A 25,910-nucleotide genomic window follows, 5' to 3' on the forward strand; every position below is an offset into this window, starting at 1 on the left:
TGTAATTTAGCATTCATACGTTAAAATTTGCATGCTAGGGCAATAGATTTGCTCCCATATATTCATCTTCTCCAGACCTCTTAGAGCCCTATGACACCATATGCCTGCTTGGGTACTTGGAAGTTGGAACTAGCCTTTCCCCATCAATCACCAGCTAAAATAAATTCAAACATCCAAAAATATGTTTACTAAGACAACCCTTCACATTACCTCGAGTCTTAGTAATCTTATGTTAGGGATGTGAAAATGACTAAACCTGGAATCCCTACTACAACAAATTGATGTTACTTCTCCTACTTGTTAATCCACACAAGTTATTTACTGTGTTCTATGGTCAATATAGAAGTAATTACAATTGCAGCATTCATTATTTAACATAGTATGCCTAAAGAAGAAACTAAACAGGAATATACAACACAAGTGACAGTTTTTTTGGACAAATGTCCCCGGAAAAACCCAATGCGGGAAAATCGGTGCAGCAGCTCTGAGGGTTTTATTATTATGCAGTAGTAATTTCTGAATACAACTTCTAGATGCCTTCCTGACAATCTAGTTACAAAGAATATCACTGACAGAGAGATTTGTGAGATTACCTCACACTATCACTGGAAATCCTGGCTAATCCAGCCCCTGCTTGCCTCTGCGTCAGCCCAACATCAAACCCTCTGGGGACAACGTCACTCCTCCAGCTGATCGATTTGTTGCCCAGGAATTTCGATTTCTGCCTCTCGGTCTCACACCCCGGCTCCTCGCTTTTGCAATCGATTCCTTCAGCAAATTTTTGAACTTCCTCTCAGCTTCTGCACTGCCTCTGCGTGGCTCTGCATCAGCCCCTCTGGCTCTGCGCTACCACTGCTGGATATCCCTCTACCTTCTTTGCTGAGTATTCTCTGACTGGGAAAGATTTCCCTTCAGATACTATCCATGCCCATCACTACAAAAGATCACTATCGAAAATCTCTTCGGTAGTTGCTTTGCTTCAGAAAATCGAACTTTTGATCTCCCCTCTGTGTGTTTTCCAAATGACCCTCAAGCAAATAATCTTCTCGTTGACATTCAACGGCCCAAATTGGAAGCTAATCAATGGCTAAGATCATTTATGCATGATCCTCGTCTTCTTCTAGAAGTTACACCAGCAGTTAGATTAATACCCATTAATTATTTTAATTTCCTAAGTTTAGACTTGGGGACCTATTAAAAAATAATTAATTATTTTAATAAAACTGTCTTTGGGTGGAATTTTCCAAAACGCTTTTTGGGTTCTTTGGAATACATGTGCCCAAGCCTCCCAGCAAAATTTGAGACTTAGAGCACAACCAATGCTACCAGAAATCAACACTCCCTCTTAGCAAGGAATGTTCTCTAGCATTGTCTCCCACTAAAGCATCACCCTGACTTCATAACATCGTCCTCTGCACTGCTGATGTCTGACATGCTATCCACCAACTATTGTGCTACTATTGCAATTGTTTAGCAACTGACACTGCCAATGTCAACACTACATCTGTACTATAGCCCCCTCTCAAGTGTTGCATCTATGTTGTTGCTAGCACTACCACTACTAACACTCATCTGCATTGCAACTGAAAAACATCCCAAAATCTGGTCAGGTGTTCAGCATAGATGCATCTCGATGTTGAAGATTTAACTACTGCTAGTCCCACGCTATCCCTCTGAAGCCATTGCATTGTTGCTGCTACTGCACTGTGCCTCCCTGCACTATTGCAACTCTGCACTATGCTGCTCAGACTTGGCGTTCTAGCCTATTGCATTTGTCGCTCCAACACCCCTCTGCACCAACTAACACTGGTCCATCTTGCTATTTCTGATTTGGGCTCCCGTATCAAGGAATTGATCCGAGAGGTGGGCTCCTCAAGGATCCTGCCCATCTGTAGCTCTTTCGAACTACAGCTCTAAATCAGCCCACCTCCCTCCTGGAGATATCTCAGTTGTCATGGAAAACTCCTCCTCGATCTTCGTGGGTGCAGCCTTCGGATTGTGCTTCTCATCTTTATCCTTCTTCCTGAGAGGACATTGTGTTGTGTAGTGACCCATTTCACCACACCTGAAGCATTTGATCTTCGAAACGTCCTTCTTCTGCCTCCGCTGCTCTTGCTGCCCCTTAGATGCAAGGGATACATTCTCTTCCTCCTCCTTGGGCTTTGACCCGTTGTTGTTGCTTTAGTCAAGCTTACACTTGACTAGATCTCTCCTTGCCTCTTCCTGCTTGAGAGTTGCCCACATACTATCCTAGTTTGGCAAAGCTACCCTGCCTAGGATGCTTTGGACAAAGACTTTCCACTCTTCTGAGACTGAATTTAGGGCCAGTCTCACCATCTCGAAACCTCGAGGTGTAGACCCCACAGAGGCAACTCGTCCTGGGTCTCCTGAAGCTTCGTGAGGAATGGATCAATGCGCACCCCCTACTGCACCTGTGCAGATCTCAATTTCTTCTCTAACTACATCTTCTACTGCTCGAAATATCCTTGATATTGTGTTTCCAAGGCATCCCACATCTCTTTAGCAGTCCCTCTACTAGTGATTTGACATACCACGTGATCCTTTACTTAATCAAGGATCATCCTCTTGGCCTTCACCATTTCTCCCTTATACTTCTTCAGCAGATCTGGACATGCGGGCTCAGCCACCATGTTGTCGACATAGGCCTTGAGAAAATGCTCATCTAGAAGGCACGACATCCTTGCCTTCCAGATCACATAGTTGGATGCCCCATCCAACCAATCCTGATCTCTCAACCCACTGGCGGTCATCTCTGCTACGAAAATGTCGAACTGCTCCTCTTTGTCTCTTATTGTTGTTGCTCCGGCAATAAGAAAACAGACTTCTTGGCGGGAAGTCTAATGGGGAAAATTCCCTCATTGTGCTTCTCCTCTCTTTTCTAATGTCTTTCAGCCCAGCAATATGCCTGCTGAAAACTGTGTCCCACCATCTCTTTCCTCGCACTGAGGGGTTCTACGTTTCTCCCTTTGGCTTGGCAAGGTTTCGCTCTGGAAGTCTTTCCTCTTTGTCAACTCACTCAGAAAGAGACTTTCCTCAAAAATTCAGCCTTGCTAGCCTGGACAGCACAATCCCTCTGGGGATTCGAACTACTACCTCCTGCAACTATTTGACCTCCTTCTTTGCTCAGCATTGGGTTCTCTGGCACTGCTCTTCTTGTTTCACCTGCAGTCCTCTGATACCATGTAAAAATTTCTAAACCTGGAATCCTTACTGCAGCAAACTAATGTTACTTCTACTTTTTACTCCATACAAGTTATTTACTGTGTTCGAAGGTAAATATCGAAGTAAATACAACTGTAGCATTCACTATTTAACATAATATGTCGAAACAAGAAACTAAACAGGAAAAAAGATACAACACAAGTGACAATTGTTTTTGGACAAATGTCCCTGGAAAAACTCAATGTGGGAAAACTGTGCAGCAACTCTGAGGATTTTATTATTATGCAGTAGTAATTTCTAAATACAACTGCCCCTAGATGCCTTTGCGCAGTCTCTGCATCAGCCCAGCATCAAACCCTCTGGGGACAGCGTCACTCCTCCAACTGATTGATTTGCTGCCTAGGAACTTCGATTTCTGCCTCCTGGTCTCACACCCCAACTCCTCGCTTCTATAATCGATTCCTTCAGCAAATTTGCAAACTTCCTCTTGGCTTTTGTGCTGCCTCTACGTGGCTCTGCATCAGCCCCTCCGGCTCTGCGCTGGCACTGTTGGATCTCCTTCTGCCTTCTCTGCTGAGTATTCTCCGACCGAGAAACATTTCCCTTCGGATACTATCCCTGCCCCTCACTGCAAAAGATCACTATCGAAAATCTCTCCGACAGCTGCTCTTCTTCAGAAAATCGAACTTCTAATCTCCCCTCTATGTTTTCCAAATGACCCTTAAGCCTCCTCAAATAATCTTCTCATTGACATTCAACGACCCAGATTAGAAGCTAATCAATGGCTAAGATCATTTTTGCTTGATCCTCGTCTTCTTCTAGAAGTTACACCCACAGTTAGAATAATACCCATTAATTATTTTAATTTCCTAAGTTTAGACTTAGGGACACATTAAAAAATAATTAATTATCTTAATAAAACTATCTCTAGGTGGAATTTCCCAAAATGCTTTTTGGGTTCTTTGGAATACATGTGCCCAAGCCTCCCTGCAAAATTTGAGACTTAGAGCACATCCGATGTTACCAGAAATCAACAAGGGACATGGTTAGAAATCCACGCACCCCAGATCTGGTCCATGCTCTTATATAGAAAACATAAACACACTGAAAATGCCTAACTTCAAACTTTTGCATAGTGGAAATTATACCAGTAATCAGATCAATGTATGGTACATGGTATTTATGCCCAAAACTTGTTTCTTACAATTCCATTAATAAGAAAACTCACAAGCCTCCCATACCAGGGGTAATGGCCCTTTATATTCCAGTACAATGCCAAATATAAAGTCAATTCCTTTTGACCAAACATCTAGGGTTGAGGCTTTGTCCTCTAAGCCTTACATGCCCAAACAACACTTACGACACTCTAAATTACATAAATGTAACAACTAGGGCATTACTAGCCCACCTTAAACCATCCTAAGAGCAATCTACATATCTTAGCCTGCTAGTTTAGCCTTCGGTCCTCTTGCAATAGCACTATCAATCCTCTGTCATCCCTTTACCACTCCTTCCTATAGCCTTGGCCTGCTCCCTTAGACCTACGACCTATTTTACTAGCCCTCGAACTGCTCCTTTACCCTTCAATTTGTTGTTCCAACCTTCAGTTAGCCCTACAACCCTGTTCCTAGACCCTCGACCCTCATATCCTATCCTGCAGCCAACATTGTTTTCCTCATTGTAGCAGCCCTCTACCAACCACAATAGGCCTGTCGTCTACGTATATTTTGTTGCGGGCTACCTTGACCAACCTGCAAATGGCCTAACCATGTCACCCTTCTTGGCTGCAAGTAGGGATACAAGCCCTAACACAAACCTCGGCTTGTTCCTCTCCTCTGTTGCAACAGAAGTAGGGCTCAACCATCCCTTCCTTAACTACGCCCTTTGTCCAGCCCTTCCTTCACACCAGGAAAACTTCAAACAGACCTTATGCTCAACCATAACTTCCAACCTCCTGTGGCTCCTTTTGTTGCCTGCGGCTAGGTCACTTCTAGCCTCTCACAGAAGAAGAATACTCCTTCATGCTCCTTGTCACAACCCTCTCCATTGGCTACTTTATTTATACTTGTCCTTACGTCCTTATGGAAGCTCTTCTATCCTTAAAGAATCCTCCAACACAACCTTTACATTAAATTAGAATATAAAATGCTCTTCCATGGGTTCTAAGCCCACTCACTTTGGATCCAAAACCCCGAACTTGGGTGCAAAGCCCACACACTGATCTTTGTGGTTATTTCTCTCTCACAAGCCTAGAGAACCAATCCTAAGTGAAAAGAGCCCTAGTTCAGGTGATGGTGACAAGCCCCTCTTAAGTTACCCTTGGGCTTGCACAGAGTCTGACTTTGGAGCTCTAGTGCAAGACCAATCAATAACAAAGATCACAAGTTCAATTCCAAAGGGGTATAGAGCATGTACATGTGAACAAGTTGTTTGCAAATATTGGTGCGACACTAGCAAACCTCCCATTCTAGCTTACAGGCTAGAGAATGGAAAGAATTGCATTTCTCAAGAAAACCACAATGTCCCAAAATTTGTTACATGGAGCTCATTCACTATCCCTATTTAGTCAGCATACAAAAGTCTATGTCGCCCACTTTATAATGAGTACCATCCTTTGAATGAGGGGAATTGCCTAGAGATTTCTCAGGGATGTACTTCCCAAGGAGAAAATTTGTTGATGGTTTTAAATTTGTTTGGCTAATCAAGTTTAGTTAATGTAATATTGGAGCTGTTACACCTCATATTCTATAAGGTTCCACATTGTGATTTTCATCACATTGATGAAGATTTGTTGGTATTTTTGGAGCATTGCATCGACTTAGGAGGATACATTTTCATGAAGCCCCTTCTCTTCATGGCATCAAATCATTTGATGGAGGTCTTTGGTTGTGGAGGTCTCACTTCTCCTTGGTTGGATGATGGTGCTTGATGATTTGGTGGTCTTCTCACATGTGCTTGGCTTGTTGATTACCTTTTGGTTGCGTATTTGATGGTTGTGGAGCAAGCATCTCCATAGGGTATGGTACATATGCTAAACTTAGATATGGATGATGGTTCTAGCCCCACAAGGGGTTAGATTGATGGTGGTAGGAGATAGGTGTTTCATGATTTTGTTGATGTTTCCTGGTGACTAGTGTGTTGATGCATGATGTTGGTGTCACTAGGATGAGTATTCTACATGGTCCTCATGTGTTGGATGTATGATGGAGGACACACATGATGATTGATGGGTTGGCACTTTGTTATGTCCTTTTCACTTATAATATTGTTATGGTGGAATGATTCATGTTGCCTTTGCAGGATTCCCCTAGGTGATCTAACTATAATATTTACTTGACATCACCTAGAGGGAATGTGTTTGATGATGTTAATACCCTGATTAATGTGTTATTTCCTAGGTTTGAGTTAGAGGGGGGGTACTACATATTATTTGATGCAATAATCCCTTGGTGATAGTGCAATTAACCTTTGACTTTTCTTCTTGCTATCATGGTGCAATTTTTCTAGAGTGAACATATTTTATTTACATGGGAAAACACTTTGAGTCTACCCCTCATTGGCAGTGGCACACATATTCATTGTGATTTAATTAGTTGGTGATTATTTTGAGGGGGTTATGGTTTTATTTTAGACTTAACCTTTGTGCACACATGTTGAGGTTGATTAGTTAAATTAATCCAATTTATCTAGATTAAGGTTGAAATTTGTCTATCTAGAGAAAGGTTAATAGCTTGTGCATCCCACGGCTTTCCTTTCACATTCGCTACTTGGAGTTGGTTGAGGCTTTCTTGTGGAGTGCACCAGCTTTATGGGAACAATTTTCAACGCATGCATTACATTATTTGTTTCTTGGAGAAGCTAGCACACTTGTCTAGGGCACATTCTCTTTGGTTGGTTGGACATATTTATGACATTACATATGGAGAAATATTTTACTAAATTACTAATAAGACCTAACCACTCTTGGGAAATTCTCCTAGGATGCACTTCAATGAAGAATATTATATTATTTGTAGGGTTTTGAGCTAGTTACATGACATATTTTTAGGGTGCACCTTTCCTAAGTGCTCTCTCATCTTTATTGCATGGGCATTTCAGCTACATTTGCCATCCTTTTTGTCGAAGAAAGTGTGACTAGGTTCAGTCTTCGTAAATGTAATTTTGATCTTTGAACTTAAAATATAGTTTGCAGCACCAAGATCTTTCATGTCGAATTTGGAGGACAATTGGGTCTTCAGAGATATGTGTCAAAAGTGATCCTCCAAAGCGAAGACAAGTCTACTCTTCAAGTCGGCTCAAAGTATGAATTTTGGTGCACTTAAAGTCAAGTCGGCCCAAAAGGAGGGATAGACTTCTATATAAAGGGCCATTCAACCTCACAATTAGAGTATCGAGTGATCTCTGAAATCAACGAAGAAAAGAGGTAAGAAAGAGGTGCGAAAAAGAGCAAGAAAGGTGCTTCTAGGGCAGCGAAGAAGAGAAGAAATAAATCCGAAGTTTTGGGACTGTTTTAGGGCTCTTCTCTGTCACACGTGCAAAGGAAAAGGAGGACATTCTGTTGCTGCAACAAGTCAGAAATTGCAGCCCTCCAAGAAGTTTTGATTGGGCCAAAAAGAGGTCTCAAATAGGTCTCCATATCAAGCAAAGTGGGTCCCACCTCAAGCGAAGGAAGGGAGCAAGCTAGAAGGGAAATCTTGTGCCATAATCAGCCACACATGCGAGAAGAAATCAGACCTAAAGTAGGGTAAGAGGATCAGCCTCTCAACTCGGAAGTATCTCTCAAGGAAGGTCTCATTCTCTAGCCTAAGTATCAAGGAAAGGGAAGATTGCCAAGTGAAGTAGAGAAGGAAAGGAAGACTCCAAAGAAGAGGTCTCTAAGGAGACCTAGGGTTTCTGTAGTTGCCGGAAAAAGAGCCCTCAGTTGCCAGAAGAAGTGCGAAGGAAGAGATCAAGGTGCAAAGTAGAAGAAGGCATTGATTGAAGGACAAAAGGAAGAGAGACTGTGTCTTGTGCTTGGAGGATCTACTGGTCAAGGGTCTAGGGTTTGGCATTTGTCAATTGAAGCTTCAATAAGAGAAATTTGCAGAAGAGTTTTCCTCTCTAGGAGAGAGAGGTTTTTCCCTGGCTGAGACCCAACATCTTGTGTTCTTGTTTCCTTTTGTTTTGGTAATTGTTTTATGAAGTAAGAAAACACATACTAATAATAACAAGAGAAGATTGCACTAACAATAAAAGTAAAAGTCTAAGTTACCATGATTCGCATCCGGATATGGATACAGATCCAGATCCGGATTTGGATACGCCAACTTTTTGAAAAGCCAGGATCCGGATAAGACAAGGAAATGGCAAGTATAAACAAATATAAAATATTTTGTAATTATTAAATTTAAATTTATATAAAAAATAAAAATGATAAACATTATTTTTTCAATATATAATTTTTAGTACTTATCAAAATAATTATTACATGAATAATATCAAAATTAATGTATCATTTATAAATATAATTAATATAAATATAAATATATTTAAATTTGAAATATGTAACTTTTCTATAATATTTTAAAAATATATATATATATTAATTCAATAATATTAAAATTAATGCATCATTTATAAATATTTAAACTTTAATTCATAGTTATCATATATATATTAAATGGTTATGAAACTTAATTTATAAAACTTACTTTTTTACGCTTCAAAAAAAATTTGAAATTTAATTAAAATATCTAAATAAATGTTTGGTGGCTTACCATATATGCAGTAAAGCTTATGATAAGGAAGAAGTAACTAGCAGCAAACTAGTTTATTATTCACACCTTTGATTCTTTTCATTCTTGTTGATGCTCAATTTTCTAGTTTCATGGACACCCGTTAATAATTCATTTCTTCACCATGATCCATTTCTTAACCCGATAGTGTTTTATTATTCCCTCTTCTGATTTTTTTTCATTTTAGTTGACATTGAATTATCCAGTTTCGCTGATGCCAGTAGAATAATCCATTTATTAACACATATTATCGGGTTATTTGTTAACTCGTCCACAAATTTTTCCGTTCTAATGTTTGCGCTGACGTCTAACAACTTAACCCGTCGACCGATGTTGGAGGCGGATCTCCTCGGATCCGAATCCAAATCCGTCTTCAATCCAGGGATTCGTAGATCTAGCCCTTTGGCCTGGCGGATTCGGTAACATAGGTAAAATTACTTCACAAATTGTTATCATCGTCAAAAGAATCTCACTATAACCTAGATGCTCTAGATTCTTCAACATGGTATCGGAGCTAAGGTGACACACATCAAGGAAGGGCATCTCAAGAGCACATAGAAGATTGAAAGCATTACGATAAAGAAGCAAGGGCACACAAAGGTTGAAGCATCAGATCTACAAGCACGAGTTCCATATCCATCAAAGACAAGAAGAATTACTATCTTCTCTCCTAGATCCATCAAGAAGAACTACCAGCCTAGGAACAAAGAAAGAAGAAAAGCCTTTCATCTAAAGGGTTCTACAAGAAGAAGGGTTTACATCAAAAACTCATCATCTTCAAAGGAAGGAACTCAAATCCAAACCAATCATTGAAGATCTCCAGATCTACACATTGAAGAGTTTTCATCAACAAGCAAATCTCTCACAAGGCACCTTGAAGGAAACATCTTGAAGAACACCAAGAACCAAGAAGATGAGACTTCATTCATCAAGGAAGCAGTAAGATCTCATCACTAACACTCTCAAGTATGTATTTTTATGTCCTCTTCTGAAAATATCAAAATGTCTTTTTGCAAGGAAAGCAACAAATTGGTTGGGGCCACTAATTTCCTTGCATGGAAAAAGAGGACTGATCTACTTCTCAAAGAAAATGAACTTCTGGACTACATCAAAGGGAGTGTCGTTGTTCCTGCTAAGGAACAAACTCAAGCCCTAGCAAAGTATAATAAGGATGAAACAAGGGCTCAAAGGATTCTGATAGAATCCATCAAGGACCCTCTCATTCCTTATGTTTCCAAACTTGAAAAATCTAAATAAATCTATGATAAGTTGGTGTTGTTATTCTCAGTTAGTACAGCTGGAGAAGTGATATCGTTGCGTAATGAACTATATAAAATCAAGGTCTCCACGGAAGAAGGAATAGCTCACTACTTCATGAAGGGTTCTGAGATGAGAGACCAGTTGCAAGAACTGGGAGAAGTTTTGTCAAACAGAGAGATGACAACTGTAGTACTCAATGCATTACCTGAGGAATGGGGCAACTTCACATCAAGTATATATGCCAAGAAGGAAGCTACCCCGCTGAATGAACTTTGGTCTCTATGAAAAATTGAAGAGACTAGACTCAAAGCCAAGGATGATGTGGGATCAAAGGAGCACGCATTTGCTGCTATGGCCAAGAGAAAAGGGAAATTTGGCAAGTTTGGTCCACAGAGAAAGGGTAAAAGAGGTATGTCCAAAGTCCAATGCTTTGGCTACAAAGAATATGGACACTATAAAGGGATTGTCCTAAGTTCAAGAAGGACAACAATAAGAGAAAACGAGAAGTAGCCCACATTACCCAAGAAGTGAAAGAAGAAGATAAGAAGCAAAAGGAGGAACCTCCGGATCTCTACTATGATTGAGATCAACTTCTTTACATAAGTCTTCTTTAAAGTTTTGGGTATCATAGGAACATGTAGCAGAAGGACAGAATGCATGACCTTATGAATGCCATCTTCAGGAATATAGGAGCATTATGTAGAGATAGCTCAAATAAAGATATTCATATAGGAAGGATGTAGCCATTGAATGAGCTCATCAATGCATAAAGGAATGATCACGAACAAGCAGAATCATCTTAGAAGGCCACTATCATCAACAGGAAGGAACATTTGCAAGATGAGGACTACAAGGATCCTCCGATGAAATCTTCAATAGAAGGTTCATGATCTTCAGAAAAGGTAGATGTCTTGATGGGAATTCCACCTATGGGGATTCAAGAAAGGATGATACATAGGCAAGAAAGATACAACAAAGCAAAGGAGATTGAGGTAATCTCAATCTAGGAAGTTGTCAAAGGAAGTTGGGATGATCAAGGAAAAGAACTAAGATGTGGTATGTATGCATCTATGTTTTCAGTTGTAGTCATGTCATCATTTGTATCAATGAGCATGGGGAATTGCTCTAGTAGCATGGTCAAGAATAAGGAAGATCTCTTTCATTGAAGATATGCACGAAGGCATGGTCCAAACACTGATAAAAGTCAACATAAGAAATGACCTCATATAGAGTATGAGGTGGTTGACTAAGAAACCTATAAAGAAGCATATGAGAAAAGAGATCAGGGATAAAAGGACACCATGGGCACTAGGACTCAACAACCAACAGATTTGTTGAGACATCTCCTGAAAGAAGGCACTAAAGTTCTGACCAGGGAAGAAAAAGATCAAAGGACCCTTGACACCTAGAAAGGCCTTGGAGATATGAAAATGCAAGATGCTAATGATTCAAGCCAAAGAGATGTCATGATGCTAATGATAAGGTACTATTTGATTTAATGTTATGCTTTGATTTCTTGAATAATATCTGGATAGGTTCATGCAGGGCTACTGGAACAATTGATCCGTAAACTATTGTGGATACTCCACTGGACATCTCATCACAACAGATCTGGTAATATTATATTTAAAATCTAAGATTCTACACTTCGCTCTCTTTCCCTATCTGGAAATATGGCTACAAATACAAAGAAGTAATGCCTGTGGCTCGTGGGTTGCTACAGTGCACAGATCCCCTCTGTGGCCTCTACTTCTTATCTCTCCTTGTTATCTTTGCTCAACTATGGAACGAAATGCTCTTGAAATAATGTCATGCCTCTTCCCCCTAGAGGCCTCGTTATAACACACCCCGATAACCTACTAGGGGTTAATTTTGACTACATCAACTCTTAACTAGAGTTACAAAATACTCTTCTAGAGACTTTTATATCACAAACACATGGCTAGCTCCTTTTCCATGAATAATGGGGGTTGACGTGGCATCCTCCCAAAACTATAGGTGTGAAAACAGGAAGGTCAACTTCTGAGTGGCATAAATTTTGCATGCGGACTCCGATTGACGCGATTCTTGCACCATTGGAAAGCTCTCTGTGTGTAGAATAGCATGAAAAGTTTTACCCCCAAAAAACGTCATTTGATGCCTCAAAACGCCCCCGAAAGGTTTTAGACCCTGTTTCGCCGAACTGGGTCCTGTTGGTAGAAACGGTCCTGTGAGCTGATTTCTCCATTTTTTCCACTCCAAATGCATCAATATGGATGACAAAAATATAATAATCCAATCCAGATCAACAAGGGTTGTAAGTGGAAATACAACTAGCATTCATGTGGTGGATCGAAATTCCTGAAAGAAACATGATGAGGAAGAAGTAGCCATATGACAGAGGTTCCAGACATGTATCACGAAGGCCACTTTCCATAAAGAAAGGAATGACATGACGAACTAAGAAGGAAAGTCATTGATGATTGATGCCCTACAAAGAAGAAGCTCAACTAAATTTCATGACATCTAGGAAAGAAAGTGATTAAGCAGTTGAAGGACCCACAAAGAAGAAGTTGCCAATGGAAAGAAGAGTCTCTAGTTGAGAGGGAGCTCTGACGAGTCCCTAATTAAGAGGGAGCTTGGGCAAGTTCCTGGTCAGAGGAAGCTTGGGAACATTCCTTTGCAGGAATGGGAATATCCTCCCTAGTTGAGAGGGAGAAATAGACACAACATTCTTATCTTCACTTGGGAAGAAAGAATGGAGGATTGGGTAATCATCTGGCATCCAATGCTCTTCAAGGATGTGTAGGGCATCCAAGATAAGAGTAGGCAAGAGGATTGATATTCTTTGAGGGTTGGGAACCCAAGCTAAGAATAGTCCTAGAAGGTCATACTCAATGAACACTCGGGTGGGTATGTACCTTGAGAGACAATGATGAAGGTGTATATAATCATTGGTCTCGCCAACATTGTGCTCTGATCTAATGAGAGATAGAGTTGTCATTCAAGGCCTTACTATGGAAACAATGTTGGTTACTATGATGCTATAACAGATGGATTGCGAATCTGATTTTTCTTATGTGAATTCTTCAAATTGAAAATGGCCAAACACCTTGTAATGATTTATGAATACCTCCCTAGTTAAGAGGGAGTGTTGAAGAAAGTGTAACTAGGTTTGGTCTTCATAAATGTAATTTTGATCTTTGTACTTGTAAAAAAAAAAGAATTATTATTTTTGTAATTATCAAGAATGGGTTTCTTGCCCATTTAATAGGTCAAACACATGTTTGAGTGCTTCTAGAAAAGTCAAAGAGTCAATGTCATTATTGAAGACCCCTTGACAACATGTTACACTATGTAACCTATGTAATTATGTCAAAGATATGTGTCAAAAGTGATCCTCCAAAAACAAAGACAAGTCTCCTCTTCAAGTCGGCTAAAAGAATGATTTTTGGTGCACTTAAAGTCAAGTCGGCCTCACTAGCTCAAATCGGCCCAAAAGGAGGGACAGACTCCTATATATAGGGCCATTCGACCTCACAGTTAGACTATCAAGTGATCTTTGAAATCAATGAAGAAAAGAGGCAAGAAAAAGATACGAAAAAGAGCAAGGAAGGTGCTTCTAGGGCAGCAAAGAAGAGAAGAAAGAAATCCGAAGTTTAGAACTATTTTAGGGCTCCTCTCTATCACACGTGCGAAGGAAAAGAAGGACATTTTGTTGCTGCAACAAGTCAGAAATTGCAGCCCTCCAAGAAGTTTCGATTGGGCCAAAAAGAGGTCTCAAATAGATCTCCATATCAAGCGAAGTGGGTCCCACCTCAAGCGTAGGAAGGGAGCAAGCTAGAAGGGAACCTTGTGCCATAATTAGCAACATGTGCGAGAAGAAATCGGACCTGAAGTAGGGTAAGAGGATCAACCTCTCAACTCGAAAGTATCTCTCGAGGAAGGTCTCACTCTCCAACCTAAGTATCAAGGAAAGGGAAGATTGCCAAGCGAAGTAGAGAAGGAAAGGAAGACACCAAGAAGAGGTCTCTAAGGAGACCTAGGGTTTCTGCAATTGTCAGACGATGAGCCATCAGTTGCCAAAAGAAGTGCGAATGAAGAGATCAAGGTGCAAAGCAAAAGAAGGAATTGATTGAAGGACAGAAGGAAGAGATTGTGTCTTGTGCGGAGGATCTACTGGTCAAGGGTCTAGGGTTTGGCATTTGTCAATGGAGCTTCAATAAGAAAAATTTGTAAAAGGGTTTTCCTCTCTAGGAGAGAGAGGTTTTGGCTTGGCTAAGAACCAACATCTTGTGTTCTTGTTTCCTTTTATTTTGGTAATTGTTTGATGAAGTAAGAAAACACATACTAATAATAATAAGAGAAGATTGTACTAACAAGAAAAGTAAAAGTACTTCACCAATTTTTATCATCGTCAAAAGAATCTCACTATAACCTACATGCCCTAGATTCTTCAACACTTTGACCTTCTTGGAGAGTGCCCTCAACTCCTTTACTTGGAACATATATTATTTTATTTGAGGTGGTTATGAAGGACATCTATTAAGAGGCATGTAGCACACTTGGAGGGTTGTGCAAGGCTTTTGCATGCTCTTGCTTGGTCTGCTTTCTATTTTTGGATATTTTTCTTGGAGGCCGCACGTTTGGAAGTTTCTTCTTGCTATTTTGGAGAATGTTGTTACAAAGAATTCTCCTAGAAGGATTATTATATGTTTATTTGTCTCATGCATCTTGGAGGGCACAATCACTGACCTCACCTAGGTAGAGATTCGAACACGTGCTCCTACATGGAAAATTATTTTATTATATCTTGCAAGCATGCAATCTTGAAGGGCACATTCCATGTGGACACTTGGCATGGTTTGATATGCATTTTTGGTGGTATGCCTCCCTCATGAGCATCATCTAGTTTTTTCACTACTATTTTTGGATAAGGGTGAGTTATCTTGAAGAGGCTAGAGTCCACATGCTTTGATTTTGTAAATCATGCATTGAAGAGAAATCTAACTACTACAATATTTTACTATTGTTTGATGTATCATGGAGTTTAAGTTTGATAATATTTTACTGTATGAGAAAAGAGGCTCACTCCATAAAGAGGAACTCTCTCTCCATTGTAAAGGTGGTTCAAACTTTGTCTAATGAGAAGCTCTCCCCTTACTTCATTTATCCATGACATGCTTGGACATTGAATGGAAAATTGGAGGTATAGCATCTTTTATGTGAGGCTCTCATTATGCACTTTAACTCCATATGTTGATTTCTATTGTAGGAAACCTCTATATTCTTGATGTCGAGGCCTTGTAATGAACCATGAATTATTTGGATAATGTAAATGTGAGAATTTAATCCCTCTTATCATTATGTTGTTGTATCTAGCTCATACCTAATAAACCAAATTGGTGTTAGCATGTTATCACATCACCTCACTCCAATGTTTTGAATCGCACAACTAGTTCTCCAAAATACTTTTCTGCAATATAAATCAGCAAGCTAAGGCTGATTTTTGGCATGCATAGCAGCCCATATTGCCTTGCATTATTATGCACTTGCCCTCTTTGGTCTATGCTCCCTTGACTCCATTTGCCCCCGGTGTGATTAGACACTTGGTCTTGGGGTTTTACTTCATCTTTCCCTTTTCATGCTGCTCACTAATCCATTATACTACAAAAACTCGTTTTGCTTAGGCATACTGTGCATGAATCACCTTGTGCCTCAACTCTATAGCCTTAGCATGTTGAAAATTATAGCTGAAACACGACTTCCACACAAGTTCAGCATTAACATGCAGGTAGTTTGAGATATTTTTGAAAAACCATTTCCAGAAAGTAAAAGTAATTCTATTTTGTAATCACTTCAATAAAAAAGTGAAAATTTTACATTTAGCGGTTAAAAGTGTATCTCATGCATGACTTAGGCTAAGAGTAATCTTAAAAATATAAAAGTAGAAAAAACAGAACAAGGTAGAGCCATTCATCTCACACGCGAGCAATTGAGTAGCTTGAGTGAAAAAGAGAGACTGTGTGCAGGCAGCTAGGAAAGAGGCATTTCCGAGTAGCACACAATTCCATACAGTGGTACGAAACAATCTCAAACAGCCATACAAAAGTCCATACAGTTGTAATAACAGTACCATACAGATCCTCAGTCATATGGAATCTGTACTGCAAGGTCATACTATCATCGTGCAGTTTGTACAACAGAGAACCGTTGTTACTGATTTTTATCAACATGTGTACCTCTCAAGCAACCTATAGAACCTGTAGAAGTTCAAGTTAAGGGTAATTTCAGTATTCATGTAGTGCTATTTTTTGGGCAGCTTGCGGAGGTTTCTTTGTAAGTGTTTTGAAGGAATGAAAAGCTGATTTGTAAGGAGTAATTACCTATGTATGTGTACAATTAATTTTTATGCTTCTACTATTCAGTTTCTCACTATTGTGTGATTGATGCTATGGTCTAAAATTTTATTTCAGCAATATATTTGTTTGATTGAAATCATAACAACATTAGTCACCTAATGATTGAAAATTTCACATGGTATCAGAGCTAACTTCTTTAATTGAGATTCTCAAGGATTTGCACTAGTATCAACTGCCAAAAAGGACCATTAATATTTTGACCCTGATCTTTAAAAAAAATAAGTGCAAAAGAGGAGAAGCAATTAGTTTATTGGACTTGACAAACCTTCACATATTTTATAAATTCTAACTCCTCACATTCAAATTTTATATGCCTACGTGGATTAGTTCATAACCCAGAAAACCCTGCATCGGCCAGAGAGAAAATGGTGAACTTCTAATCTTTCAAAAGAATTAGCACAAGAATTTACCTAACCAAACCTTTGGGAGAAGATGTGAAAGATATGATCTTTAAAAAATAATAGACTGCAAAAGAGGAGAAGCAATTGGTTTATTGGACTTGACAAACCTTCACATATTTTATAAATTTCTAAGCCCTCACATTCAAATTTTACATGCCTACGTGGATTAGTTCATAACCCACAAGTGACAAAACACTTCATGGGCAAGTGAGCAAATGGTGAACTTCTAATCTTTCAAAAGAATTAGCATAAGAATTTACCCAACCAAGCCTCTGGGAGAAGATGTGAAAGATATGATCTTCATGATGAGTAGATTGTATTGACAACCAAAACACACAACACCTTTGGCTAAGTTGGGTATGTTGATTTTTGGTAGCATCGGGTGTGCTCTAGCCATGAAAATTGGTGGAGCAGCTAAGGCACATGAGATCTCCAAGACCCAAAAATCATTTGGGAAAATTCCACCCAAATGAAGAGATATTAAAAAACAATTATTTTTAATGGGGTTGCTAAGTCTAAACTTAGGAAAATTAAAATATTAATGTGTATTAATATAATATGGGTGAGAAAATTCTAAATAATGAAGATCAAGCGAGATCTAATCTTAGCCGTTGAATTGTCAACAAGAAAAGTATAAGAGGAGGCTTGAAGGTTAGTTGGAGACACACCAAGTTGATCAATCAGTTCGAATTTCTAGGGCGAGGTTTGTTGAAGAAATTGAGCAGGTGATCTGTTGCAACGAGGGGCAGTTCGGTAGGAGGCCAAGAATACATCGCAGAGAGGCAATGAAAGTGTCGGAGAGTCAGCGCAAAGCCAAGGAGGACTGACGCAGAGGCTAAGGAAGCCAGCGTAGAGGCGTAGAAGGCCGTAAAGCTGACGCAGGCAGGGTTGATGTTGGGCTGAAGAGGCTACTCTGAGGTGATTATGTGGGGCAGACTGGGAGCTAATCAGCTGACGCAGAGCCATAGGAGGGTGAGGCAGTTCCAGAAGATAGCTTGGAGCATCTTTCGTTGTCCAGCTGAGGAACAGTCGAAGTTATTGTGGGGCCAATCATCCGGTTGTTGATTAGCCGGAATATCTGTCTCTGGAGAAAGGTACTACTATCGAGAATAATCTATGAAGGGTAAAACATTTCTGCCACCCTAGTTGTATTCAGAAATCTACATAATAATAAAACCCTCATATCTATTGCACCAGTTTTCCCGCATTGGGTTTTTCCGGGGACGATTTTCCAAAATAACGGTGTCCCTTGTGTTGTCTCAGTTTATTTCAGTTGTTGATTTGTACATTTGTGAAGGCTGCAATTGTGTTTATTTCGATGTTTATATTATTAAATAACTTGTTAATGTAAAGAACAAGTAGGAGATAATAAACCAGATATTGCAGTAGGGGTTTCTAATGTGTTAGGTTCAAAAATTTTCACAGGGTATATATCACACGAGATTATAAAACATGGCACCATCTTCAAATTGGTGGATATCATTTGCAACAACTTCTCCAAATATCTTCACAAAGCTAAAACACTAGAGTCAATGAAGAGGCGGCAACTACAGGCAGATCACGCTTGATTCTAGAGGAAAAATAGAAGTAAACAAATGGGGATTTTGATCTCTTCAAATGACCACGCAGAACCCTGTGCATTGTTTCAAGGTTTCTGTATTGCAGTTGAACGATGGATTAGATCTTTGAAGGTGACAAGAGACTCAAGTATAATAATTAGGCTACCTGGCATCTATATCAAAGACCCTCCCATCTAACTACTACTTCTCATCTATCCTTGATTGAATAAACAAATAAGCAGGAAAATTCAAGGTGCTTTCATTTTACCCAGTCCTAAGGGAGAGCAACAAGGAGGTGAACCTTCAAGCAAATAAAGCTTCAAGGATTTAAAAAAGGGTTATCATTTTTAATGGGAAGGAAGGGCTCTCGTATATAGCATGGTCATATCCAATCAAACTTGATTTAAAGAGGACGATCCTTTAAACTCCCCACACAATCAAGCCTCTCCTTCAAGGCAGGCTCAATAAATTAACGGAGAATTCCACTTCCAAGGTGGGATATTGGAATTTAGGCGAGGATGGCACTTTGAAAAGATTAACTTCTAGCTCCAGTATTTTGTTCATGGTCTGTTAAGTGGTTCTGTTACTACTTTGGATCTGTTGCATCTTGTGGGTTTGAGTGTTGAAGTTAAGCAACGAAGAGTGGTTCTACATAGACTAGCTATCAAGCATGTAGGAGTCATCCAAAGTCTCACTTAAGAAACTTGATTAATTTATTGAATAATTTGTTTTATGATTTTCCTAACTTAGGAAAAGCACATTAATTATGTTAATTAATTAATGTTGGCTATTGAGCTAAAAAAATATAAAGAAATGTAATTTAAATAGGTTAGTGACTTAGATTTAATCTCAAGTGAGGAGAGATCTAATTGCAACCATGAATGACATTGAAGATTAGGGTTAGGGCTTCATCTCAATGAAGAAATATAAAAGACAGCCTAAGGAGAGAAGAAGACACAGAGTTGAGAAGAGCATTTTCTCAAGCAAGAGACCTTATCAAAAGGTGAAGGATTTTCATCTAGAGGTCAAGGCCAAGGGAGGAAGATATCAAGAGAAATTTCAGCAACAAGAGATCATTCCCAGCAGGATCGTACAACAAATTTAGCATATCAGCAAGAAGCAGCCAAATGTGTGAGCCTGTATTCAGCTAGAGATCTCACAAGTCCCACATGGGGAGGGTTTGTGCAGCTGGTACAAGTGCCCAGGTGCGCAGGAGTCCAGATCAGCCACAAGATTGAGGGCAGGTTGCAAGCTGAAGGAAACAGCAGTTCTCTGTGATGTTCGAGAGGAGATTTGGAGGCTTGTACAACTGGTACAAGTGCCCAGAAAATCTCTGTAATTGCTGTAACTTGTACTTTTCAGTAGGGTCATTTTTGCAATTAGGGAGCCCTCACTGTTCTGAGTAATAAAAATGAAGTTCAGTTGAAGGGTTAATTTCTGTGTGAGAATTATTTCCAGTGTTTGCTTCTGCTGCAAATTTCTGAATTAAAATTCCAGTGTGTTTTTAATTGGTAAGTGAAGATTTAAATTTCTGGGTTATAAATTTGCTGGAATAATAAACCAGATCTGTAATTAGAAGTTAAACACTGGTGATCCTTTGGGGATTGCATTTGAAAGGTTTCTATCTCTATGTTCCCTTATCTTTAGCCTTCCCCAGTTTGTTTCTGAAGTTTACTGCTCTGGTGAAACTGGAGTCAACTTGTTCATGCCTTTACTGCAAGTTGAAATCTCTTGAGAGGGGTTTGTTCTTTCTATATTTTGAACTTGTATAATTCACACCTTCTGTTAGATATCTTGTGTAAGTTGCAAGGTGGACAAGTAGTCACATTGCCTGGTGCTGTTAGTTGGGATTTCTCTCTTTGGCACGTTTGGGTATTGTCTGCCAGGTCTTGTTTCTTTTGGCAATGCAAGCAGAGTTTGGGAGTGGTCTGGTTTTCTGAAGAACAGAAGAATTAGAAGTTGCAGAGCTCAAGTCAGGGGATTGTGTACGTGATCTTGTAGACAGGAATTTGATTTCAGGGATCTTAGGGATCTTCAAGAGCTGTGAAGGGTGATTCAAACCCATGAGGACCAGATTCAGTGCAATAAAACTTCCTGTTTTTGCTCACAGCTAAGGTTCACGACAATAAGCATCAAATGGTTCTTCAAATTGGTTCAATAATGAGAACTTCCATACAGCAAAAGTAGCAGATAACCACTCTAGAAGCAAAATGAAACATCTTGAGCAATAGGTTATAAATCCAAGGGAGCTCAGTCTGGCATATCAAATCAAAGAATGTCAATCAGTTTTGTTCATGGGGGTCTCAGAGAAGAAGATACAGGAGATGGGACAGCAAGGCTCAGTTCCTATAAGCAATGGTTTGGACACGGTTGTTCCTCACTGTGAATTTCACAAGTAAATGTCCTTTTACTGTTATAAGCAATTTAGGAGTTGTATAGAAACTATAGTAGTAGGAAATAATAGAAAAAAATTCCAAGAGACATGCAAATTTTGTATAAGGCATGCAGTATACTGTGATCTATGTTTGAGATTTTGGACATATCAAATATGTAACAATGTTGTTAGCTTACCTACATATTTTATTATAATACAATTTCCCCAGTTACAATTTTTTTAAAAACACACCAGAGTCAATGAGAATCAACAAGATTTTACTATCAATCAAAGCATATTACTCTCTTTTGAGTACAATTTCATGGAGATGTTCCCTCCATATTTTAGGATTGGTGGGTGAAATCCATCCCTGGTTGTGCAGATGCCTCCAACCCTTTGTTTTCATTATGGTTAACATTTCTCTATTTCTTTGTAATTATTGATATTTGGTGTGTTGGTAGTGTGCATTTGATTACAGGAACCTTCCATTTGATTCTGTAATCGATGCCCCTGCCAACAGAGGCATCAATCTCAAAAAATAAGAGTCAAAGTTATTTCAGGCAATATGAATATCTCACCTTCCATCACCATCATTCATTTAACCCTGCTCTGCATATTTTTGAAATACTCTACTCCTTCAGAATAAGGCCCACCCTACCCCGATGCTCCTTGGCATTTTATTTTCCTGCATTGGTTTCCTTCTTCTCTTCTCAGACTCCAACATCCAATCCACTGTACAGCACTTCAAAAGCCCATGCTTTGACCAATTTGATGGGGGTAAAGGCCATTGACCTTCACTGCCAGCTGACCCTTAGGACCTCAGTAAGAAACCCCCCCTTGGAATACAACAGCTTCAGGATTCCAACACCAACCTTGGGAAAGTACAGGAGGCAGACTTTGCAAAAGGATTTTCTCTGACCATTAGATTCAATGAACTCACCAAGGAACTTGAGAGACTATAGACACAGGGTAGGGAAGCTGATTCCCATCTCTTGAGCCTCGAAGCAGGGCAGAAGGCTATCGTCAAAGAAGAAGACTTCAACAAGATCCTAGGTGTCCGCTCCAATGCACCAACGAGTACTCCGGTCCACAGTAATAGTGAGTCATCAGTGAAACAGGGACACCAAACAAGATGAAGACAGAAAAGACACAATGAAGCAAATAAGTGAAAGCACCAGCCTCCCCAACCCTGAGCAGCATGCAGCCTATATACTACAAACTTCAGCTCCCAAACAACCTCAACTATAGTAAGAATATAGTGAAATCTTTGCAGTTTCTCATGTTACAGTTAGGTGATCTAATTTTGCAAATGTTGATTGAGCAGCCCAGGAATTGCCACTATGGTAGGTTTTATTCTAGTTTGTGCTATGGCATTCAGATTTGGTAATCCAACAGAATCAGGTAAGCACAGAAAGCAGAATAGAGTATCTGAATTCAGTGAAGAAATAGAAACCAAACCAAAGTCCTTGAACGGAGCAGCTCCATTTTCCCAACGATTATGGCTAAGGCTATGGTGAGATAAGATAAAGATAATGTTATTATCTCTGTAAATCCATAGGATTTCATTTCTGTTGCTGTTCAAAATAAATGACCATAAAAGCAACATGCATTGCTCTAGCAAATTTACAAATACAAGAATGTAAGACTTCAACGGCATCTTAAAATCAAGCACAAAAGGTAATGAAAAAGACTGTGGGCTGGATACACAACTTGTACAGAGAAAGAGAAAAGAAAGACTCACATCTTGGTATACTTTGGCCTCAGCTGTATCATCCATAAGTTTTTGAACATCATCCAAGTTGATCTCACTTTGGAGAGCCTTAATAGCATTGTTTCCTGTCTTTAAACTCTCAAAGACAGCCTTTTGCTTGCTTGTTATTTCTATGTCTGCCAGCTGCAACCATGTTCATATTGAACAGAGGTGTTTAGCTTTTCAACTAGATTTATAAAACACAATATTTCAACTCAGTGCATGCAGTCCTTCACTTTTCATATAGCAGGAAGGCAAGAAAAGTAGTGTTCCTTTCTTGAACAAGCATGCAGATGACCACCATAAAGTAGTTCAATGCTTGGAAGGAACAACTGCTTCTTCCAAGCAAGACGAAATTCATAAGACAGCATACATATTTCTATGTTCCACTAAATGGATTTTCTACATTCCGATATAAAGCAACTAATTGGGTAAGTAATCTACCAAGTAGTTCAACGGTGCAAACACCTAATAGCAAATTTCACCCTGATAAGTTTATCTGCATATGCAAACCTGTTGCTCAACATTAATAAGCCATGCATCAACTTGCTTTACGAGCTCTTCCTGCATCTTTTTCTTCTTCAACGCAAGCAATGCCCTCTCTTTCTTTTTCTCTCGAAGCAAATCTCGAGCAACTTGCATTTCAGTTTCAATTACTTTCTCAAGCTGAAAACATTTCAAGCCAGAAGATAAATTACAACCATGATCCCTCTTTAATTCTGCAGCTTACACTTTCATAAGTCTGAACCAAACATTCTTATAGAACTTAGAGAGAAGCAGATGCCAATATGTTATGAACAAAGGTCCAAAAGTTGCAGATTTAAATTGAGGCAAATCCCAAAGTTTCTCCACATTTCTTATTTTTCCATAAATTTCAAGTATGTGACTGATACAAGCAAAAAAAATAGGAAGTAGGTATGTACAGCACAGTAAGGCAAGAAAAAACAGACAGGAAATAATCAATGAGAGGCAATCACACCATAGGTAGAACAATCTGTACTTAGTACCTACATTGCTGTGTATGGTGATTATTTCTAAAACAAGTTCATATGTCAACAAATTTTAACCTAACACAATTATGTTGGATCTGTTTGGTGCATTAAGACATGAATGTTGTCAATATTCAACCAGTTTACAATTACAGAATAAATAAAAATAAAATAGACTTAGCTTTGATTATAATAAGCTTTCATCTCTCATTGGTTAGCCTGGAAAAGGTTATGCTTTTCCTTTTGGTTCAATATCTATAATTCTGATGCAAGAAGAATAGGTAGCAGACCAGATTCTAGAGTATCAAACAATGAGCAAGCTGCCAACCAAGCAAGTCATGGCTTCCACTGTCCAACAAGGAGACTATCGTAGGTCAAGGAATGAGACAAGATCAATCATTAGCTAGTAGAATGAGGCCATCACAGTGATAATTCATCAAAGCTATAACCAAACCTAGCAGTCCAAGTCAAACAGACTTTATTTCCCATTGGGGTGTAGGACAGTCAGTGAATCGGTGCACTGCTAAGGCACTACTTGTGTAATGGTCACCAGTTCGAAAACCTGTGGGTGTCCTCCACATCCCCCTTTTGGAGAAACTTGGGAAAATGCATAACCCCAAAATGCCCTAGGATTTTAGGTCCAACGACCCTTTAACACAACAAAAATAGGAGATAGAGCTTTAAGAAGTTTGACCCTGGTAATTAATTAAAAAAATTGACATTCTCCTTGATCTTTATTTATCTTACCTTTTCTAACAAGTTGGCATTCTCCTTTATCTTTCTTTATCTTACTTTCCTATCATTTTACTTAAACTTTTAACATTACCATTAATTGTTTCAGCTTGTTTGCGTGGTTCCAAACTAATCAGACTTCATATGAAGAAAATAGAATTTCATTTCCCATTCAGAATTCAGTAGACTTAACAGTTGTCAGGATTTTAGAATTGGCAAGATTACATTGTTTCCATTCGACTGCATAATGATGAATTTGCATGAGATGAACTGTTGTTGGATTTTATCATTTTTATTTCTATTTTTATAATTTTAGAGATGGGGGCCTGACATCCCCCCGTGAATTTCCCCAAAATTTGGGGGTGCTCACACACATCCCCCATGTGCATCTCCTAACCCCCGCGCTCCCCCATCCCCGAAACTCAGTGGAACATTACTATTTTATAGGGAAGAGTTAGGGTTTTAGAGACACAATGCCTTTTTGACTCTGTATTTTATGTTTTTCAATGTGTTTTTAACAAAACTGTTTTTCTTTTGAAGGATCCACCAGCTTGACATTTCTGGCAAGCCAAAACCAGATCTCAAGCAGATCCTCCGGTGCTTCCAAATGGAAATGTATCCCAATCAAATCTTGATCCCAGGTCCTCCATAAGTGGATACAATCACAACACAGCACTAAAAGCAGAAAAGGCCACAATTAGGGAGTCAAATACCAGTAAGTAGTATCATGAGGATTATGGAATTTAAAAATGACAAATGTATCCTCAGTGTACTTCTTACTGCTACTTGACTCCCTATTCCAGTGGTGGGCTAGCTTAATCAATTAAAACTCTCTCTCTCTCTCTCACACACATATATATATCCCAGTCAGCTAGCTTAATCAGTTAAAACTTACTGTTTCAAGGTAGAGCTCATCATTAGGTCTCCTACTCTAGTCCAGCTCACTCCCGCTTGGCCAACGGCCAGAAGCCATCCTGCTTGGCCTCTAAGCAATCCCCTAGTTCTCAGCTGGTGGTCTTGTGAAGGGATACAGCGGGTCAGCACATATGAATGGGCAGCAAACAAAAATGAAGCTGGCAACACAAAAGCCAGTGCAGTCAGAAGAGACAGACCATGGCCACACAAAAGCCCCAGCAGAGGAAGCTCTCCCAACAAGCAAACTAGAGCAGTAATCAAAGGCTAGGGAAGCAGTTGCGAGGTACAACAGAGAGTTCCCAACTGCAATCGAGGAAGAGATAGAATGAGTTGAGAAATTACTCAAAGAGAAGCAAGGAAATACCTCATCTGATGACATTGATGCAGAGATCATGGACTGGATACCAGACACAGTCTTCCAAAATGATTGATTTATACCAGCACAACAAAACTTTCATAGACCAGATAATTGAGGGACAGGGTGTACAGAAGTTGTTGAAGAATGTAACTAGTGTCGGTCATCATAACTGTATTTGAATATATTTACCAAAAAACAGAAGAAGAAGAAAATT

General features: G+C 39.4%; 1 protein-coding gene across 1 annotated transcript in view; it reads right to left on the reverse strand.

Annotated features, from left to right (window-relative positions):
• Positions 1–25,910, reverse strand: part of LOC149200381 (vacuolar protein sorting-associated protein 20 homolog 2-like) — a 72,156-nt gene that overhangs the window by 32,049 nt on the left and 14,197 nt on the right. Inside the window, exons 3-4 of the mRNA XM_089400931.1 lie at positions 23,216–23,368; positions 22,694–22,846 (exon numbers count right to left, since the gene is read on the reverse strand). Of these exons, the coding sequence (XP_089257057.1) occupies positions 22,694–22,846; positions 23,216–23,368 (306 nt within the window). The remainder of the gene's footprint in view (positions 1–22,693; positions 22,847–23,215; positions 23,369–25,910) is intronic.

Source organism: Pinus tabuliformis, chromosome 2_1 (genome assembly GCF_031772625.1).
Source record: "Pinus tabuliformis cultivar Carrire ecotype Pingquan chromosome 2_1, CPIR1, whole genome shotgun sequence".
Taxonomy (NCBI): domain Eukaryota; kingdom Viridiplantae; phylum Streptophyta; class Pinopsida; order Pinales; family Pinaceae; genus Pinus; species Pinus tabuliformis.